General features: G+C 40.5%; 1 protein-coding gene across 1 annotated transcript in view; it reads left to right on the top strand.

The window, feature by feature from the left end:
- The window catches only part of LOC124256328 (cardioacceleratory peptide receptor-like), a 98,709-nt gene that overhangs the window by 3,133 nt on the left and 77,135 nt on the right, over positions 1 to 18,441 (top strand). The window contains exon 2 of the mRNA XM_046690311.1: positions 6,931 to 7,604. Within this exon, the coding sequence (XP_046546267.1) occupies positions 7,515 to 7,604 (90 nt within the window). The 5' untranslated portion in view covers positions 6,931 to 7,514. The remainder of the gene's footprint in view (positions 1 to 6,930; positions 7,605 to 18,441) is intronic.

The raw sequence follows: 18,441 nt of genomic DNA, 5'->3' as shown, positions 1-18,441 counted from the left end.
AAACAACCAAAAGGTCAAGACATTAGTAGCAGTGTCTTGGAGCAACACTAATCCCGTATATCATGTTACGGAACTGTTCTTCAAGCTCAACTGAATTTCTTCATTAATAGCTTATGATACCTTAATATCACGGATATCCTGTCTGGTGGATCACGTGACCTGAGGCTATTTCAGGGTCAAGAGTTGCGGTGACGTCAACGTGTTGACCAGTTAGCAGTTTCGTGTCCGCTGATTCCAGGGTCATTTAATTAAATGTGACATAAACCTCATACATCAGTAGGGGTTTGTTCTCGGTGTGTTGGGCACAAATTTGCATTCAGCGTCCACTGGGATATCACGTGCAATGCGATTAGGCAAATCCTGAACCACCGAGCCAATGACATGAAGTTCCCATAATTAATTCAAAATGTTCATCTTAAGGAAGCTTTAAGAGTGATGGCCGCGTGCATGGTCTGGTGGTAAGAGCATCGCCTGGGAGAAGAAAAATCGTGGTACGACCCGCCCTCCACCCCCTACCTCCCCAGAACGAAATGGATGACGCCTTCCACCCCCACTTAAAATCATCATCAGCCCACCTAGCCATAAATTATGAACGGTCCCTAAACAAGATATTTGAACTTGACTTGACTGTAGTAAATGTGGCGTTATAACACTGATACACTATGTCTGAACCTTACATATACAATTACTTTCTTGATGACACTGAGTGACAGGTGCGCGTGATTTCGGTTTGTCTGTAACTATCAACTGTAACTGAAATCTTCTCGGACTTTGCAGCAATGAAGCGGTCAAAGATAAATCCACAGATCAATATATTAACTGATAAAGGATTCTCACGATCCTTCTTGTGATTGATTGCATGTTATTAAAGGAAATCCTTCTACTAATCACGGAAGAGACAGGCACTGATAATACCGATACGTTGTTAGAAGTGCTCTTGTCTTACACGGCCATCGGAACTGAATTCTGGAAACGTAGCCTGCTCGCTGCCCCTACTATAACTGACACCACTCACAGCTCCCAGCAGTGGCGATCTACCGTCTTCACGCTTGTGGTAGAGATGGTCCTGACAGACATCTGAATGGTGACTCTTTGCATCGTATATAACCGCATCAGTATATCTTAATAATTTCCAGTTGTCGTCTTTAAAAAGTAGAGGGACATTCAAAGTCTCACGGCACCAACAAAGACAGCAACAAAGACAGTTTATGACCAAACATATACCTATATATACGTATTTGTTCTTTGATGTCGCTCTCGGCAGTATTCCAGGTGAATGGCGGCGGCTTGGCTATAATCCAGTCTGGACCAGACAATCCAATGACTCGTATTCTTCGAATACGAATACATGTAATTAACAATATCACAGAGACTGACCACCCGAATCGCTTCGTTGTGTGCGGGGAGATATTATTCTAACCGAAACCTTCACGGCAGCTGAACATAGAAGGATTTGCTGTTAGTAGCAGACTTCTATCGTTCTTCGAGTTCTTCGATGCTGTGGAGTGAGTGAGTTTAGTTTTACGCTGCTTTTAGCAATATTCCAGCAATATCTCGGCGGGGGACACCAGAAATGTCTGTCCCTATGTGGGGAATCGAATCCGGGACTTCGTCGAGACGAGCGAACGCTTTAACCACTAGGCTACCCCACCGCCCCTCAATGCAGTCGAACCACTGCATATTGGACCCATTGAATAACGAAACAATCCGATATATATGAAATCGTTTCGGTATATATAGTTAAAGTTGTACGGTATAACAAGGTTCTGGTGTTGTCAGGTGTTCCTTAGGGGAGTAGTGAAGGTTTAACAATGTATGTTTCCCAACTGAATATACTTATTTCGAAACTTGAATATTACTTACTGTTAAAAATATTGTACCAACTTATTTTTGAGTCGATTTTATCTGTGAACGTCTTCAGTCTTCTCGAGGCTGCATTCAATATATTTCTTACTAACACTTTTAACATTTCTGTTATGTGACCTTAATGGTTGTCAGGCAGATTATATATAGTCTCCCGATCGTTATGTACTTCTATTAGCGTATATTGATTTTTATATCGATTTTGATAATTCGTGTTCTGTTTTGTGGAAAGACATTTTCCGCATAGCTTTCGTCACCCGTTCGCTGGTGCGGTAAGAGGCCATGTTTAAAGCGTTCGCTCGTTGCGTCGAAGACTCGAGTTCGATTCCAAACATGAATGCTATGTGCTAAGCCCATTTGTGTTTCCACCTGTGTCGTGATAACAATCCCCGGATCCTGATTACGGCGAACCTTGGATTAGGACATACGATTTGCGGATCCGGGCAGGCCAAGAAATGCAACTCTTGACTGTGGCCTCTCTGACTTCTCCACAAGCCGTTCTGTATGGTGGCTGATTAGGGCCATCGCTTTCTCGCCTTAAAATTCGGAGGCGAGAAAGGGAGAAAGCGATATCACGAGACGAGAAAGCGATAACACGAGACGAGAAAGCGACAGACGTTGACGAAACTTGCGCATTGGTGTTTTATGATTGATTAATGCTGCTTTGTATTTTTTTTCTCAATTATTGTTACAATATTTATGGGTCCAAAGAAATCCAAATTTGATATCAAAATTTGATATCAAAATTGAAATTTCTGCTGACTGTATTTACATTAGAGATCAAACACATGAAAGGTCAAAATACCATCATGACAATGAACACTGTAATTGTATCCTTTGAAGAATAGCTTGAAGCAAAAAGGTTGGAAATCTCATGAGACGTTTCAGGAATCGGTCATGTTTATCAATTCCTGCTGAAAACACTAGCTTCTTGCTAGAACCCGAGCCTGTCACGGAATGCACTTGTGCCCGGACTGTACAACCAGACGACAATATGTGCGTGCTTGGTTTTCACGTGCAGAAAATAATGAACACGTTGTATCTGTAAAGTCGTTGTACAGTAGGTAAAAAATGATTTATCCCTATCATGATGCAACAGTGAAAATATCAGTTTATCCTGTGGATAAAAATGATGATACTGGCGCCAGTGTGGAGAGAATGTTAAAATGTCGTCACATTGTGAGAACTGTACAAGGCGTCCCTCGCTGTATGATTCATTGGTTTGTCCGTTCATTGCTAAGGATTTTGTTTGCATGTTGTTTAACGCCACATCTTTAGTTCGCTGTAAATAATCCAGTCTGGACCAGACACTCCAGTGATCAACAGCATGAGCATCGATCTACGCAACTGACCTACGATGACATGTGTCAACCACGTCAGCGAGCCTGACCACCATAGTCGCCTATTACGACAAGCATGGACTACGGAAGACCAATTCTAACCCGGATGTTCACGGATACATTGCCATTGAAGTTAAACTGAAAGAAAGTGAATCGGATAAAGTCGTTCCTTAACACACTGTGAATAAGCGAGGGAGTGATTATGGTTGTCAGTTAAACTGATGTAGAAGGGGGTTGTGACTGGTTGTGAGGTCGAACTTCCTTCGAGTTCGAATCTTCTATTTTACGGCATCAGTTACCCGGAATCCCTGACAGTCGTTGTTTGAACACCCGCGCTTGTGTGATTGTCTTGTGTGTTTAACAAATATCGGACTTCAAATCCGAGTTGCAATAATTAAGTAGATTATTGTCCGGCTTGCACTAAATTGGCAAAGGCCAGGCATCGTATCCCGGTTGCACGTATTAAAGTAAAGACCTGCGTCCCGATACACAAAGCGTTCGTAAGTCTATGAAAAACTATTGAGTTACGACATGTCGTAACGTTACGAACTCATTGTCGATAGTGACCGTGGACTCATATCCTAGTTGCATTTATAATTTAGTAAAGGTCCGTGATCGCTAGTTTCAATACATTTGTGACCGCCTCCTTAAACCAGAAGATGGGGAGTCCACTGGATGAGTGAAAAGTCGGTGGTTTACACACGCACGCACACGCACACGCACACGCACACATACACGCTGCAACACATGTCAAATCGCCTTGATGGTAGGCCTCAATTTAACTCAACCTCACCTTGATCCATTTCCTCTTCGTATTTCAAGAATTTTAATTCCTCTTGACAAAATAGTCTCATCATCGATAAAATTTGAAAGCTGATTTACGCGCGTTTACTTCGCTCAACAAGTTTAAACTAAACTGGTTGTTTCTATAGCTGTTCGGAGTCACGGAGCCGTAACCTTAAAGATAATTAGCGTCCGTTCATTACTAGTCTGCCTCTCAAGGCTATTGTCCTTATTTCCCAACACCGACCATGGAGATATTGCCCGGACGGACAGAGCTCCGAATATCGTTTGAGTCGCACCTGCTCAACACCCAGTCTGCCGCAGGGCCTCGGCGATGACGTCATTGGGGTAACGAAGTTGCCAGGAGCCTTGTCATTAAAGACAAGGCCACCATTAAAGGGTTTCTGGTGATTATCAGTCGTTTGGAGTTCACTTTGATGATTTGACATATTTCGCGTCAAGACATACATGGCGACTTCCGCTGAGAATAGAATCCTTTTGTAAAAAGTGTTCTTTTCTGGCTTGCTGTATTGACAATAAAAGTAAAAGTTCAAAAGCAGAAAATGACAACGGGCTCTTTGACGACACTGATTTGAAGTGATCCATTCAAGCACTTTTCAACGTCCTTTTGCCTTTTACACCTTAAAGTTGAGTGAGTACTGTTTTACGTAGCATCAGCAATTTATGCTATTCGCGGCGAACGCCAAACAGAACATATTTCTATGATAATCAATACTGGTTATTCTCCGGCTATTATTCTCTATTTATTCCTATCTGTGGTATGAGGTAATAATTTTCCCAATCAGATCACTACAATGTGGGAAATTATTTTTGAACCAGACTGTATCACAGAATTGCAATCGTTTCACACGAGAATGGTGGTACTTAGTCAAAGGTGTGTATTCCGATTTCTGGCGTCCTTTTCGCCAATTATATGTACGGCCTTTATCTACCTTACAAATTTTCGTTTAGCCGTTGTCACGACTAATTATCTCCCATGGAGTCTGTTGTCAAACGAATGTCTGGCTACTGTCAGCGTCTGGTTCCTGGGAAGTCTACTGCAGACTAGGTTCCGTCATAGTCACAACGCCCAGACCACTCCATACGCACGCAATCAGTTCGCTTAGATTAAACCCATACAGCTTAAGTAGACACATGTAGGAAAGCAATTGTAGACGTTTACAATCACATTAGGTGGGCTATCATTCTGGACTCCATCGTTAGCTGGTAGTATATGAATTGTTATTGTAATACGCGACAGGAAACGGTTGCTATTTTATAAATGTGCTCATGACTTTGTACTGTTAGCTTTTAGTATATGAATTGTTATTGCAATACGCGATTGAAAACGGTTGCTATTTTTATGAAATTGTCATGAATCTGCATTATTTACACTTGCAATGGCGGTGGGTTAGCCTTGTGGGAACAGCGTTCGCTCGTCACGCCTAAGGCCCGGTTCGATTCCCCATAAGGGATCAAAGTGTGGAGCCCATTTCTGGTGTCCCCCGCCGTGATATCGATGGAATATTGCTAAAAGCGGCGTTAAACCAAACTCCCTCACTCACTACACATCTTTCCCCACGGATATTTCCCGTATGCCACGACTTAATGACATGGCGAAACATAGACAATTCTCGTATTTTCTCTTTCCTTACCGTTAGCCTTCGATCAAAAAGATTCCCGCATTTTTACGTGAAGAGTAATGTAAGCAACATATAACGGGAACACGAAACATACCAGCAGCAAAGCGCCAACGTAATGAATGTTACCATAGACTATTATCGTATCCCTGCGTCTAACGCCTTCCTCTATTGAATAACGAATAACGGTGAAGAACCAATGGCTTCTCTCAGCCACATTCAACACATAAGTCCATTATCTCTGATGCACAACACAAGGCCTTAGGACAATAGCAACAACAATGTCCTTTGTGGACTTCATTAATAATTAATGTGTGTCTCGTCTCGCCAGAGGAATAATATCATATTGGAAACAGTATTTGTCTGTGGAGTGTAGTCTTCCCCGAAGATATAAATGTAAAAAATATAATCATTACAATATTTATCGAGACACATTTTCTTGGGTAAGGACCTATGGTAAAGGAACAGATGTGGGTTGGGTCGACTTGGGATGGTGAATAGGTGGATGGGCTGTCTGATGTTGGTTAAAGTGGTGCAAAGGATCATTGCCAATTCTTTGAAGCGTACGAGACATATTTAACATCGGGATTTGTATACGCAAAGGTGTTTATATAATGAATAAATTGTTAGGCAATGTGTTTTGAAAAAGGTAGAAAACGATCATCACATGGAAATGGCTCCCGCTAGTGGCATACGCCCATCCTTTTGTATCTTAAAATTCACCCGCTGTTTTTCTTTTTAAAATAAACTGTGCACACCAGTTACATACATGCTATCTGTTGCTATATTACTGATATAAAGACTTATGAATGTAATGATTTCGTGAAATACACCAGCAAATATATCAATTAGGAAAATGAAGTTAAGAACGGAACAAACTGAGTGCATTATAAGACGGTATCAAATTAAACAGCCCTGCATGTCGTCACTGCGACAATCGTCCAGTCGTTTGATTAAAATTAAAATAACAATGAGGTTTAAACGCTAAAGGTACTTGGGCAAATTGAAAACTGTAAAACACTTCGAACATATTAGTCTCAGTTTAATCTCGGAAATAGACGGCAGTATTCAACACAGTGATCACTTTTGTTGATTTTGTAATTTCATGCAAATTGATATATGCAATAACCTATATTTTAGCGCAAGAGAGTTGGAAACTATACATGTACTTTGATGGAAGATGCCTCGGAAAGATGTTTTAACCTTTCTTCATGGCATGTCTGTCCATTGGCTGACAACGGTGCCGCTTTCTATTCAATCAAATTAATCAAATTGAATTAATGTTTTTTTCTTTATTGTTACAGAGTCAGACTGCCAGAGATCAACAAGAGCCAGAATACTCCTGCTCCCTGTCAAAGCTACCTATTCTGGATGCTGGCGGAAAGAGTTAATGGACTCTAATACTCTCCGCGGCCATTCAAAGGTTTTGGTGCCTTGAACTTCAGGATTACATTACGAATTTCAGACTTAATATTCTAAACACTGCTTTTGGTTTGGGGCCATTCCTAGAAGTAACCATGAAGGATTTCAACGGATAACCGAGATCAAAACATTTATCATTGGGATATATGTTATAGAACACTTATTTTTACCATCAGATGGATGAAAATATACTTGTACGTATCACCTGCTTGGGCCACCTGGAGCTTTGAAACAGATTTCTTGTTACAAGTCGTATTAGAGAGATAGTCAACAAATTGGTGTTCAAGAGTTGTCCTGTTTTCATTGGATTTGGTTTTTTGGACATTAGTGACTGGCTGGTTTCAGAAAGTCTCCACACCTTCTCGTAAGTTGGAACATGTTGGGCTGATCTGCTGAGCGTATCTAGCCGTATCCGAGCGTAGCACCAAAGGACCAAAACAGCTGATACTCAACTCAAAGACAGGACATGGCCACCATGGACAACCAAAGTCGGAACAACAGTGAAGAAGTGTCTTCTTATGAAAACAACACCTCAAGCATGTACGAGTTTTACACGGTGAGTACCAATGTAGCTTTATATTTAGATCCACCCTATTCGGATACAACGAAACATCGTTGTATCCAATTAACGGTTGTCTCGAAGTTTGGTCGATGCGTATTGCTTGTTTAGTCATGATGTTTCGGCTGTGTCTAACCTCTTATAACTCGAAGTATTGACCTGGATCCTTTCAACAGTGTATGTAATGATCTGGGCTCACTTGCACAAAGTGATCTTAGCGCTTCGACTATCTTAAGCCTATGTTGGAGAATGGGAGTTACAATCATTGTAGCGCTAAGATCGCTTCGTGCAAGCGAGCCCTGGCCATGTTAAGACCATGCCGGTTAACTCGGATAATTTCTTGGAAGTTGATCATGACCAGGGCCCCGTTTCACGCTACGACCTTAACCCTTAGTTAATTTTAACAACTATTCATTAACACTAATTTATGACAATCGTAGCACTTGCTGAAAGTGGCCCTGGGCATATTTCTACCCATGGTAAAATTGGTTAAATGCAGTTCCATCAACCGGCCCTCCCCGGACATCTCGCTATCTGGGCTATGCGTAGAGGGGTCCACGCCAAACCAGCCTGACTGTGCTAGGATCACCCTCTGTACTGCATCTTTTTATGTTAATCTGTAAATAATGTTTATTCTACTAATAATGAATTAAGAACTTCCTTGTAAAATAATGAATTTTATTATTCATTGTGCAAGTTATCAGTCTGTTCTATTCTCGGCGTGGCAACGTTAATGGTTGACTTTAATTTAACCTATCCTTTCAAACTGTATTTAAATTGTTAGATGTTTCCCCATATATTCACATTCTAAGCCAGATAATCGAGTACCCGTGTAGCAAAGAAGCTTAAGTTACAAAGTATTTTCTCTTAAGAAATGAACAATTTTACACCCAAAAGACAGGAATCACCGTGTCTTTACAAGTGAAGTATTGCATGATTCGAGACTATTTTATTGAATTCTATAAACATATGAGCTGTATGAAATATCATCAATACTTTCCGAAATGATATATAGTACACACATATCTTCGCCTGTTCAAATTTGATATTGTGCAGAATATTGAATATTGTCCAAGAACTAGCATGCTTTGCAACATTAATCATTTGTTTAAATATTCACGAACAAAACTGAAATGAAATCGTGCCTACTAAACATCAATGCATAGCAGTGATTTGTGGTGGTTGTGTTTCTGAAGTTTGGTTCCTACCACAATTTAACCAATGACAAGTCTACGAGTATTTTTTAATGGCTGTCGTTATTTTCACCCTCCGATCGTCTCTCTTTCAGACCCGTTAAGGTCTGGGTTAGAATGAACCTTCAGTAACCCATGCTTGTCGTAAGAGGCGACTAACGGGATTGGGTGGTCAGGCTCGCTGACTTGGTTGACACGTGTCATCGTTTCCCAATTGCGTACATCGATGCTCATGCTGTTGATCACTTGATTGTCTGGTCCAGACTTGATTATTTACAGACCGCCGCCGCATAGCTGGAATATTAATGAGTGCGGCGTAAAACTAAACTCACTCACCCACTCTCTGTGTCAGCGTTTGTACAATCTCAGTTGTCAAAGTAGCGGACATGGTTATCTCAGATAGTCTTGTTCCATCAAATATACTGACTGACTGAATTTGGTTTTACGCCGCTTTTAGCAATATTCCAGCAACATCACGGCGGGGGACACCAAAAATGGGCTTTACACATTATACCCATGTGGGGATTCGAACCCGGGTCTTCGGCGTGACGAGCCAACGCTTTAACCACTAGGCTACCCCACCGCCCCTCCATCAAATATACGGCACAGTGGAGTAGCTAAGTGGTTAACTCGTTCGAAGTCCCGGGTTCGATTCCGGGTGGAGACCATTTCCGGTGTCCCGTGCTGTGATATTACTGGAATATTGCTAAAAGTGGCGTAAACTCAATCACTCACTCACTCCATCAAATTTATCGTACTTACGTCATTAATGTACATAATTGTTCAGTTACGTGACTTCCATACTAGTTTGTTTGCTTCACTAAACGAAAGATCGAAAATCAAGCCAGCATTAATAAAAAAATCCCTTCACGTCAACCCCAAGTTGAAAAAACCCCAAATGGTTATCACTCAATCTTTGTTGTTGAATTATTCATTGTTATTTAGTTTACCCGTACAGTCTTGGGACATTTCTTGGACTTTTTTTGGATTAAACGTCGTACGTGTCTTCAATGCAGAATGAGGTTGTCAACGTGCTGCAACGGAACTCAATCTCCCTACTGCAGTGATAGATTGAATAAATGCCTTTGTTGGTTTCCAAGTATCGAATATGAAAATAGTTGTTTGCAGTCAAATGAATTCCCTGGCATGAGCGAGTGAGTTTCGTTTTACGCCGCTTTTAGCAATATTCCAGCAATATCACGGTGGGGGGCACCAGAAATGGGCTTCACACATTGTACCCATGTGGGGGAATCGAACCCGGGTCTTCGGCGTGACGAGCGAACGCTTTAACCACTAGGCTACCCCACCGCCCCTCCCGGACATGAAAACGTCACACTGGACCTATGGTCTTGATGAACCGAAGGCTAACTTGACGTGTACAGATAATACCTCAGTCCTACATAATTCCATGAACCGAAATCTAGACAAAGCGAATTGGCGGAATTTTAAATTCACGACACCTTGACCTGAAATACGCATGCTAAAAGGCTTCAATGGCTCACACGAAAAGGTGTTTGACAGCGGAAGTTATATTTCAGCCTCTGAGTCTACGGATCATAGTTTTAACATTGCATTTGCTTATATAACGATTTTGGTCACACGTATTTTGGTTACAGTAGCATTCACCAATCAGGACGTTGATTGGTTGATAACAAAGACATAACAAAAGGCACTGCAATTAGCTGTGGAGAGATGAGCACGCCAGAAACCTATTATAGTGGATTCGAATCCGGTTCTCGCCGATTTCGTTTCTAATTTTCACCACCATGCCCCTGCCTATGGGTGTACAAAACTGGTAAATGTCTACAAACCTCCATCACTACGGGGTTCCACAAACATTAAGCTGAGACGCCGTGATATAGGTGTTACACTGGTAAATCACTGTTAAACCAACTCATTCCCTCGTTCATGCGACGGCGTCATGAGGTGATCGAACATGCATCAATCTTAGTCCAAAGTCCAATGGATTCTGTCCAGATTAAGGTGTCCTAGTGAGTCATCTGACGGTGTAAAATTTAGAGGTATGATGATACAGAAATTCCACGATACGATACGTATCGCGAAATCTCGGAACGATACGATTCGATTCGATGCACATCACAATATGCTATCTTTAGTTATTTTCTGTAAAAAGTATAGTTTGATAGCAAATAACAGTGTATATATTGACATAACCGTCTAGTGAAAATTCACAATTTCAAGTTCAACGATACATATCACGATACGAAAAAGGTATCGATATATTTATCGTCAGATAAAATATTACGATTATCGATCCTACGATCTATCGTCACAGCTCTAATAAAAATGAAATTAAACAGAGATCAGTTTTAACATATACGAGCATTTACATTCCACCAAACACAGCAATATTAATAAATTGTTTAATGTTTTGTTCAGAACGAGGGTTCCCTGTATTTCTTTGCCTAACAACCTTGTCATTACCTTGTCAACATTGTTCAATTACTCTTATACCTTGACAAATAATCAATAGGGATTTATATTCAATCCTACCCGATGAAAGTTGCTGTTCGTGTTAAGGGACTATAACTAACCACGGATTAGCATTGTCCAGCTTATACATGGCCGTATTGCATGACATGCCCTTGCTGAGTAAAGATTATTCACTAAGAAACTCTTGAATGACCCTTGGTCAAAAGCCACTGCAGTCAATGCCATCATTATTAATCATATGTTGTTGAAACACCTGCGTTCTGGTAGCATGGCTTGTTGAAACACCTGCGTTCTGGTAGCATGGCTTGTGCCTGAATAAGGTTATCAAAGGGGTTCCTTACATTGTCCCTGTGGGTGTGAACCACATGACACGTGTACGTGCATTACTTAAGTCCAAATTACAGTACCTCATAATTACATACAGCGTGGTCACATGCATTACTTATGCCTGAACTAATCAGAGCGTGTTCCTTACATTACTTATGCCTGAATTAGTAGCAACAATAAAATACACACAGTGTGTTCATGTGCTTGAACCACAGTAAGTCATTAATAGACAGAGCGAGTTCCTTACATTCCTTATGCCTGAATTAGTAGCAAAATAAAATACACACAGTGTGTTCATGTGCTTGAACCACAGTAAGTCATAAATAAACAGAGCGAGTTCCTTACATTCCTTATGCCTGAATTAGTAGCAAAAATAAAATACACACAGTGTGTTCATGTGCTTGAACCACAGTCAGTCATAAATATACAGAGCGTGTTCCTTACATTACTAGTAACAGAAATGATACATACAGTGTGTTCACATGTATTACGTATGTCTGATTCACACTAAGTCATAAATAAACAGAGCGTGTTCCTTACATTACTAGTAACAGAAATGATACATACAGTGTGTTCACATGTATTACGTATGCCTGATTCACACTAAGTCATAAATAAACAGAGCGGGTTCCTTACATTACTAGTAACAGAAATGATACATACAGTGCCTGTTCCTTACATTATGTATGCCCGAATCTTAGTAACAAAATATACTGTGTGTTCAAGTGCGTAACGTATGCGTTAAAGCATGTAGATACAGTTTGTTTCACATGCATTAAGTATGCCTGAATCAGGAAAACTTTACAAAATACAGTGTGTTCACATTCATTACTTATGTGTGGAACACGGTAAATGTAGTTTATATAAAAATACCATGTGTTCACATGCATTACGTATGCCTGAACCATAGCAACTTATTAACCTTTCTACAGAACATTATAAAACAATTGGCATATTTTGTCTATTTGGATCGAACTGGGTCTTTAATGTTCACCTTTCAGGCCTACATCGTCAATCTAATCCCCTAGATAAGCACTATCTTACATACTACCCAATCAACCAAATACACATTCAATAAGTCGCCGTTCTAAACGCTGCACCTGTCAAATAGTCTCACAGAAAGTGGCGATTATGTCTGCGAACCGTTGAAAGTTAATTGAGATTCTTCCCGAAGATGTCCATATTATCGTTTCCACTTGAGGAAGAGATTAAATGGGCAAAGCTAATGGAGGCTTTTCCCTGTGTAACCGATAAATGCAACAATAATCGGTCTGGCATGGAGATAAAATCTCTTCCGGGAGATGGTAACTGTTTTGTAATTTCCTGCTATACAATTCCGTTGTGGAGAGAGCCTTGGTAGGAACGTTTAGCGTATGAGATACCTCAGAATTAATTATTGAGGAGATTATTTTTCACTTGTGGTCTTTTTGATCCGGGACACGTGGGGACGGAATGGTTTTACGTGTCGTTTTTTACGACTTGAATACGCTGTTATCTACGTAATAGAGACCTGATCAGTATCGGCCATATTTCGATGCCAAAAACTGACACGGACATTGTTGTCGGTTAATTTAAACTAAAAGTTACGCCTTACCGCATGTAGGGTTGACACTTCCCAGTCTGATAAATATGTTCCAAACGCTGCGTGCAGTGGAAAAGAAAGAGCTTGTGCACTTTTTGCCCGACTCCAAACTTGTTCTCAGTAATATATTTTCGGTACTAATCTATTGAAATAGAAGCGACAAAACCCTTTGCTGTTGGAATAGTGCGGTTGCACTTTCTCCGAATTCTTCTTGGTGAGCCCCATTCGCAGCCTGCTGTGCCAGCATTACCGGAGCCCTCTTTGGTTCATTTATAAAGTTTACTTCTTCTTCTTCTACTACTACTACTACTACTACTACTACTACTACTACTACTACTACTACTACTACTGCTGCAATTACTGCTGCTGCTGCTGCTGTTACTACTACTGCTACTGCTATTACTAGTAGTAGTTGCATATTATATTCCTTAAGTCAAGTGGGTATAATCCCATTATCCCATTTCTGGTGTTCCCCGCGGTGATATTGCTGGAATATTGCCAAAAGCGGCGTAAAATCAAACTCACTCCTTTAAGTCGTGCGCTTAAGGAGCCTCATAATACTGACCCGTGAAGATCCGGGTTAGAATTGGTCTTCAGTAACCCATGCTTGTCGTAAGAGGCGACTAACGGGATCGGGTGGTCAGGCTCGCTGACTTGGTTGACACATGTCATCGTATCCCAATTGCGCAGATCGATGCTCATGCTGTTGATCCCTGGATTGTCTGGTCCAGAATCGATTGTTTACAGACCACCGCCATATAGCTGGAATATTGCTGAGTGTCGCGTAAACTCACTCACTCACGCACTCATAATAATGACTGGTCAGAGTGTCAGTGTGTTTTCATTCTCTGCTCCCTGGGAAGTATACGAAAGGAGGACCAGGTTAGCTGACAAGAGTCTAGTGCTATCTTCATATTTATATTCCTTAAAACTGAACCACAAATATGATACAATTTATGGAAATCATGTAGGACCATATGTGTATTCTAACTTGTGAAAGGTGATCTCCAAAAGGACTGTTTAGGTCGACAACAGGGACCACAACTAGGAGTTTTTGTGAATACAAATCGAACAAAGAAACAAAACATTGCTAGGCATAGACAGTTCTGAATCATGCTTAATCCATAATACATCTCAGTAACACGGGCAACACATGGCGACACTGACCAAAAAAACCCAATACATACAACTTTCCTTTGTAAGAATTTCCAATTCAGATCTAAAGCATTCTATTAGGTTTTATTTAACATTACGTATTCATTGAGCGACGTTTCATAACTCGAAAACATTAAGTGCACAAATATAAAATTCAAATTAAGGCAAAAACATTCTTGAAACGATGCATGGGAAATTCAGATCCGCTTTAATTAATGGCTGAAAAGCAGTTCGAATTTCTTTTGAAACAAGATCTTACCGATATTTAATTCATATGAGTGAATAATGCCTCGACGGTAGTCTCATGGTTCCCAGTATTTATGTCGACTATTGTAGTTTTGTGTATCAGATGTTGAGGCCATTTCCAAATTTGTCCCATACAATTCGTTCCTTTTGACTTCCCGTGTATTTATCTGAACACTTGATTTGGCTTTGCGTGTGTTATGAGTGAGTTGCAATATTCCATCAATATCACTGCGGGGTCACCAGAAATGCGCTTCACACATTGTGCCCAAGTGGGGAATCGAACCCGGGTCTTCGGCGTGACGAGCGAAAGCTTTAACCACTAAGCTACCCCACCGCCCTGAAACGTCATGAAAGCTTCACTTAAGCCTAGAATATTGTAAACCTGATCAGACACATGTGTGTTGGGTGACGCTTTGAAATGTTGCTAGAAAGAACATTGTACCTTAAAAATGTGAAATGTAGACACGAAAGCTGAAGCTGTTGGGATATTGCTCGAGAACTATGCCACTGAAATATAATGATGCACAAATATTGTCTGGCACTTATTAACGATATAAAATCGATATTTTACAACTTATCAGGCGATGTATCACCATCAATTTGCAACGCCACGCCGCAATGTTGCATGTGGTAATTTTCTTACTGCAGGTTTTATTTCAGATTAGATAATAGGCCAGGAGCAAATGTCTTGCAGCTATAGACAGGAGACAATCAATGACAGCGAGAAGCTCTTCTTATTGAACTCCCTGCTGTCCCACACATTAACCCAAGCTGGTGTCGCTGTGTAGGAATCCTTCACGCCAGAGCATTCAGTGCAACTAAACTTTAGGACAAGTCAAGTTTAATTCTGAGTGCCCTATGTAAACGTGAAGATAATATGGTTGTGATGACCATATTTAGTACAAAATGTCGACCTTGGCTAACATCAGTTCCTGATGATCGAGTGTCAAAATATTTCTTGGCTCAACAGGTGGAAATATCTGTCACAAATATATCCTTTTCGTCAGGTAAATGTTTGTGGATTGTATTTTAACATCAAATGATATTGAAATGTGTTTAGATCCTCAACCCGAAACTAAGTGCATTCTTTCTCCCCTACTTTTGACACGTTTAGTTTCTATACATGTTTAGGAATGTGTTTTAATGTGTTTAGGGTCCATATTAGGTCTAAACATGTCTTGTATATGTGTACCTTCTAAACACATTTATTTTACAGTGAATGCTTGAGGAAGCAACAGAATCAACAATTCCGCCTCAGGTATATTCTTTAAAAATATTCAGAGCACCAACAAAAATCAATTTGACACGGTTTGTATATCATATTTTACAAATTGATAAACACACAACACGGTTTCAGATTTAACTACTTGGAGTATCTCCTGAAATACCTTCGCCCAGTAGTCTTGCACAATACACCCCTGAATCGGTAGAGAAAATATTGTGAAGCACAGAAACATTAAAAAAGATGACCAGTGTTAGTATATGTTACATTATTACCCTCCAAAGCCCTTGACGCAGCCCGTCTAATGACGTCCATGTATGTACCTTCGGGTCCTCCAACACTGAATAATGCACAAGACTCTCATGTGACCTCTGCACTGAAGCGTTTAATGCTACCAATAGCCATTGAGAAATTCATTTTACAACGGTTGTTGTGTTCTGAAGAGGAACATTTTAATGGTAATAGTGTACCTGAATTCAGCGTCGTAATCTCGCCGTTGTCTCCGGTCTGTTCGCGTCATCCTTGACCTTTATTGGTGCCAACAAAATCGTTAGATGTTCTTGAGCCTACTAATCTAAGTAATTGTTCAAAATTAATCCTCTTTACTACTTTACTACTTCAGGCTATTTGAAAAATCTTCACAAGAATGTACACGGAACTTGAAGGTAGAACAAGGAATTTCACAGCTTGGTTTAGTAGGAATCTTCACAGAATTAGACGTGATATGTTTTCTATGGTCGTTCAAACGGAACTCGAACTTGAATATCATGGCGACAGATATTCGCTCATTTTCATCACAAGAACGAAAACATAAGTGTTTTCAAATCCATTATGAAATTTAAATGTCACGGAAAGATCGAATCTAGTCTCCTGAGCATTCTGTGAGAATGACGCCTTGCGCGCCACTTCGACATGGTCTGGCGTCTCACATACCATTTTCCTTCGTACGGTCACAGTGTTCGCTCACCGACCAACAGGTTACACATTTACAGTTGTTATTGCTGTACAACGATCACGTCATATTCATCATTCGGGTAACGCCGTCTCAAGACAGTAAACATCATCTTTGTCACTGACAGAATATTTTCAGCAGCATCAGCAGCATCTATTCCAGATGTAGTACTAAATCTCTCGATATTTAACGCCATCGTTGAGGTTATGTATGTCTAAAGTCTGGCAGGGCTTATGTGACGTCGAGGTGACACTTACATAAATACCAGGCGTTGATAAACTACTTCTTTCATAAACATCAGACTGTTGTCTCTTAAAATATGAAATCCAAGTTGATTGATGGTTAATCTAATACTGATAGCTGTTGCGATACCAATAGTTTCCTAAGGCGACAGCAATATTTCTTAATACTGCAACAAAACGAAGACATTACACTGACAAGTTGATGTGCTGACTTGGCCATTAAATTGTATTTTTCTTTTACTTATTCATATTGAAATATATTAGTAACTGTTTTGTACTGTTTGTGGACGTTTTAAGAGTTATTTAGGTACGGGTGGCACAACAGGTCTTTGAGTGCCAAAGAAACATTGTGAAGCAAAAAAATATTAAATAAGATGACCAGTCACAGTGTAGTATGACCGAAACATTACAGTACAGTACAGTACAGTTGGCACAGTAGGTCTCTGAGTGCCAGAATTCTATGATCATGATTGGAATCCCAGTTTCAGCATGGACATGGTTTGTCAGCATCGTTCACCCAGTGAACATCCGTGGTCTACATCATGTTAACTCGCTGTGATAAAACTGTTAAAACCCTATTCACTTATTAATTCTCCTGGGGCGGTGGGGTAGCCTAGTGGTTGAAGCGTTTGCTCGTCACGCCGAAAACCGGGTTCGCTTCCCCTCATGGGTACAAGTGTGACGCATATTTCTGGTGTCCCCTGCCGTGATACTTCTGGAATATTGCTAAAAGCAGCGAAAACTAAACTCACTCATTTGAAACTACATTCGAGCGACAAAACCAAAAGAAAAGAACTGATCCCGACGAACAAATACCTTCAAAGCAAGATAAACAATGACATTTGGAAGACACGCATCATTATTAATATCAACTACACTTTACGATCGTCATTGCTGTCTGTGTAAGAACATAAACATTCTACCGTCTAGAAGTTGGCTATTTATGTCACTGTCACGTACGTAGATAAAAGGACACTTTGGTTTCGATGATCTTAAAAATCTAATAATCATAGACCATATGTGGGTTTGGTCGTCTAATGATGTTTGTAAATGGTCAATGTAGAATAATAAAGATAATCGTCACAACCAGAACACCTTGCTGCGTATTGGAGGGTTGTCTCAAGGACAAATGGGGCGGTGGGGTAACCTAGTGGTTAAAGCGTTCGCTCGTCACGCCGAAGACCGGGTTCGATTCCCCACATGGGTACATTTCTGGTGTCCCCCGCCGAGATATTGCTGGAATATTGCTAAATGCGGCGTGAAACTAAACTAACTCACTCATTCAAGGACAAATGTCTTCGGGAATAGAGTATTAAACATATAAACCACATGGGTGCATTAAACATAATCATGTCTTGTATAACCTATTATTACGTATATATTTCACGTCACTAGCTTTGGACCCGTGGATGATCCAGGTTTAAATGGTTCCCCTCAATCAGTGCTAATCATAAAAGGCGA

Source organism: Haliotis rubra, unplaced genomic scaffold (genome assembly GCF_003918875.1).
Source record: "Haliotis rubra isolate DU_JTF1 unplaced genomic scaffold, ASM391887v1 Scf624, whole genome shotgun sequence".
Classification (NCBI taxonomy): Eukaryota; Metazoa; Mollusca; class Gastropoda; order Lepetellida; family Haliotidae; genus Haliotis; species Haliotis rubra.
The sequence above is the reverse complement of the archived record's forward strand: the minus strand, read 5'-3'. Positions and strand labels throughout refer to the sequence as shown.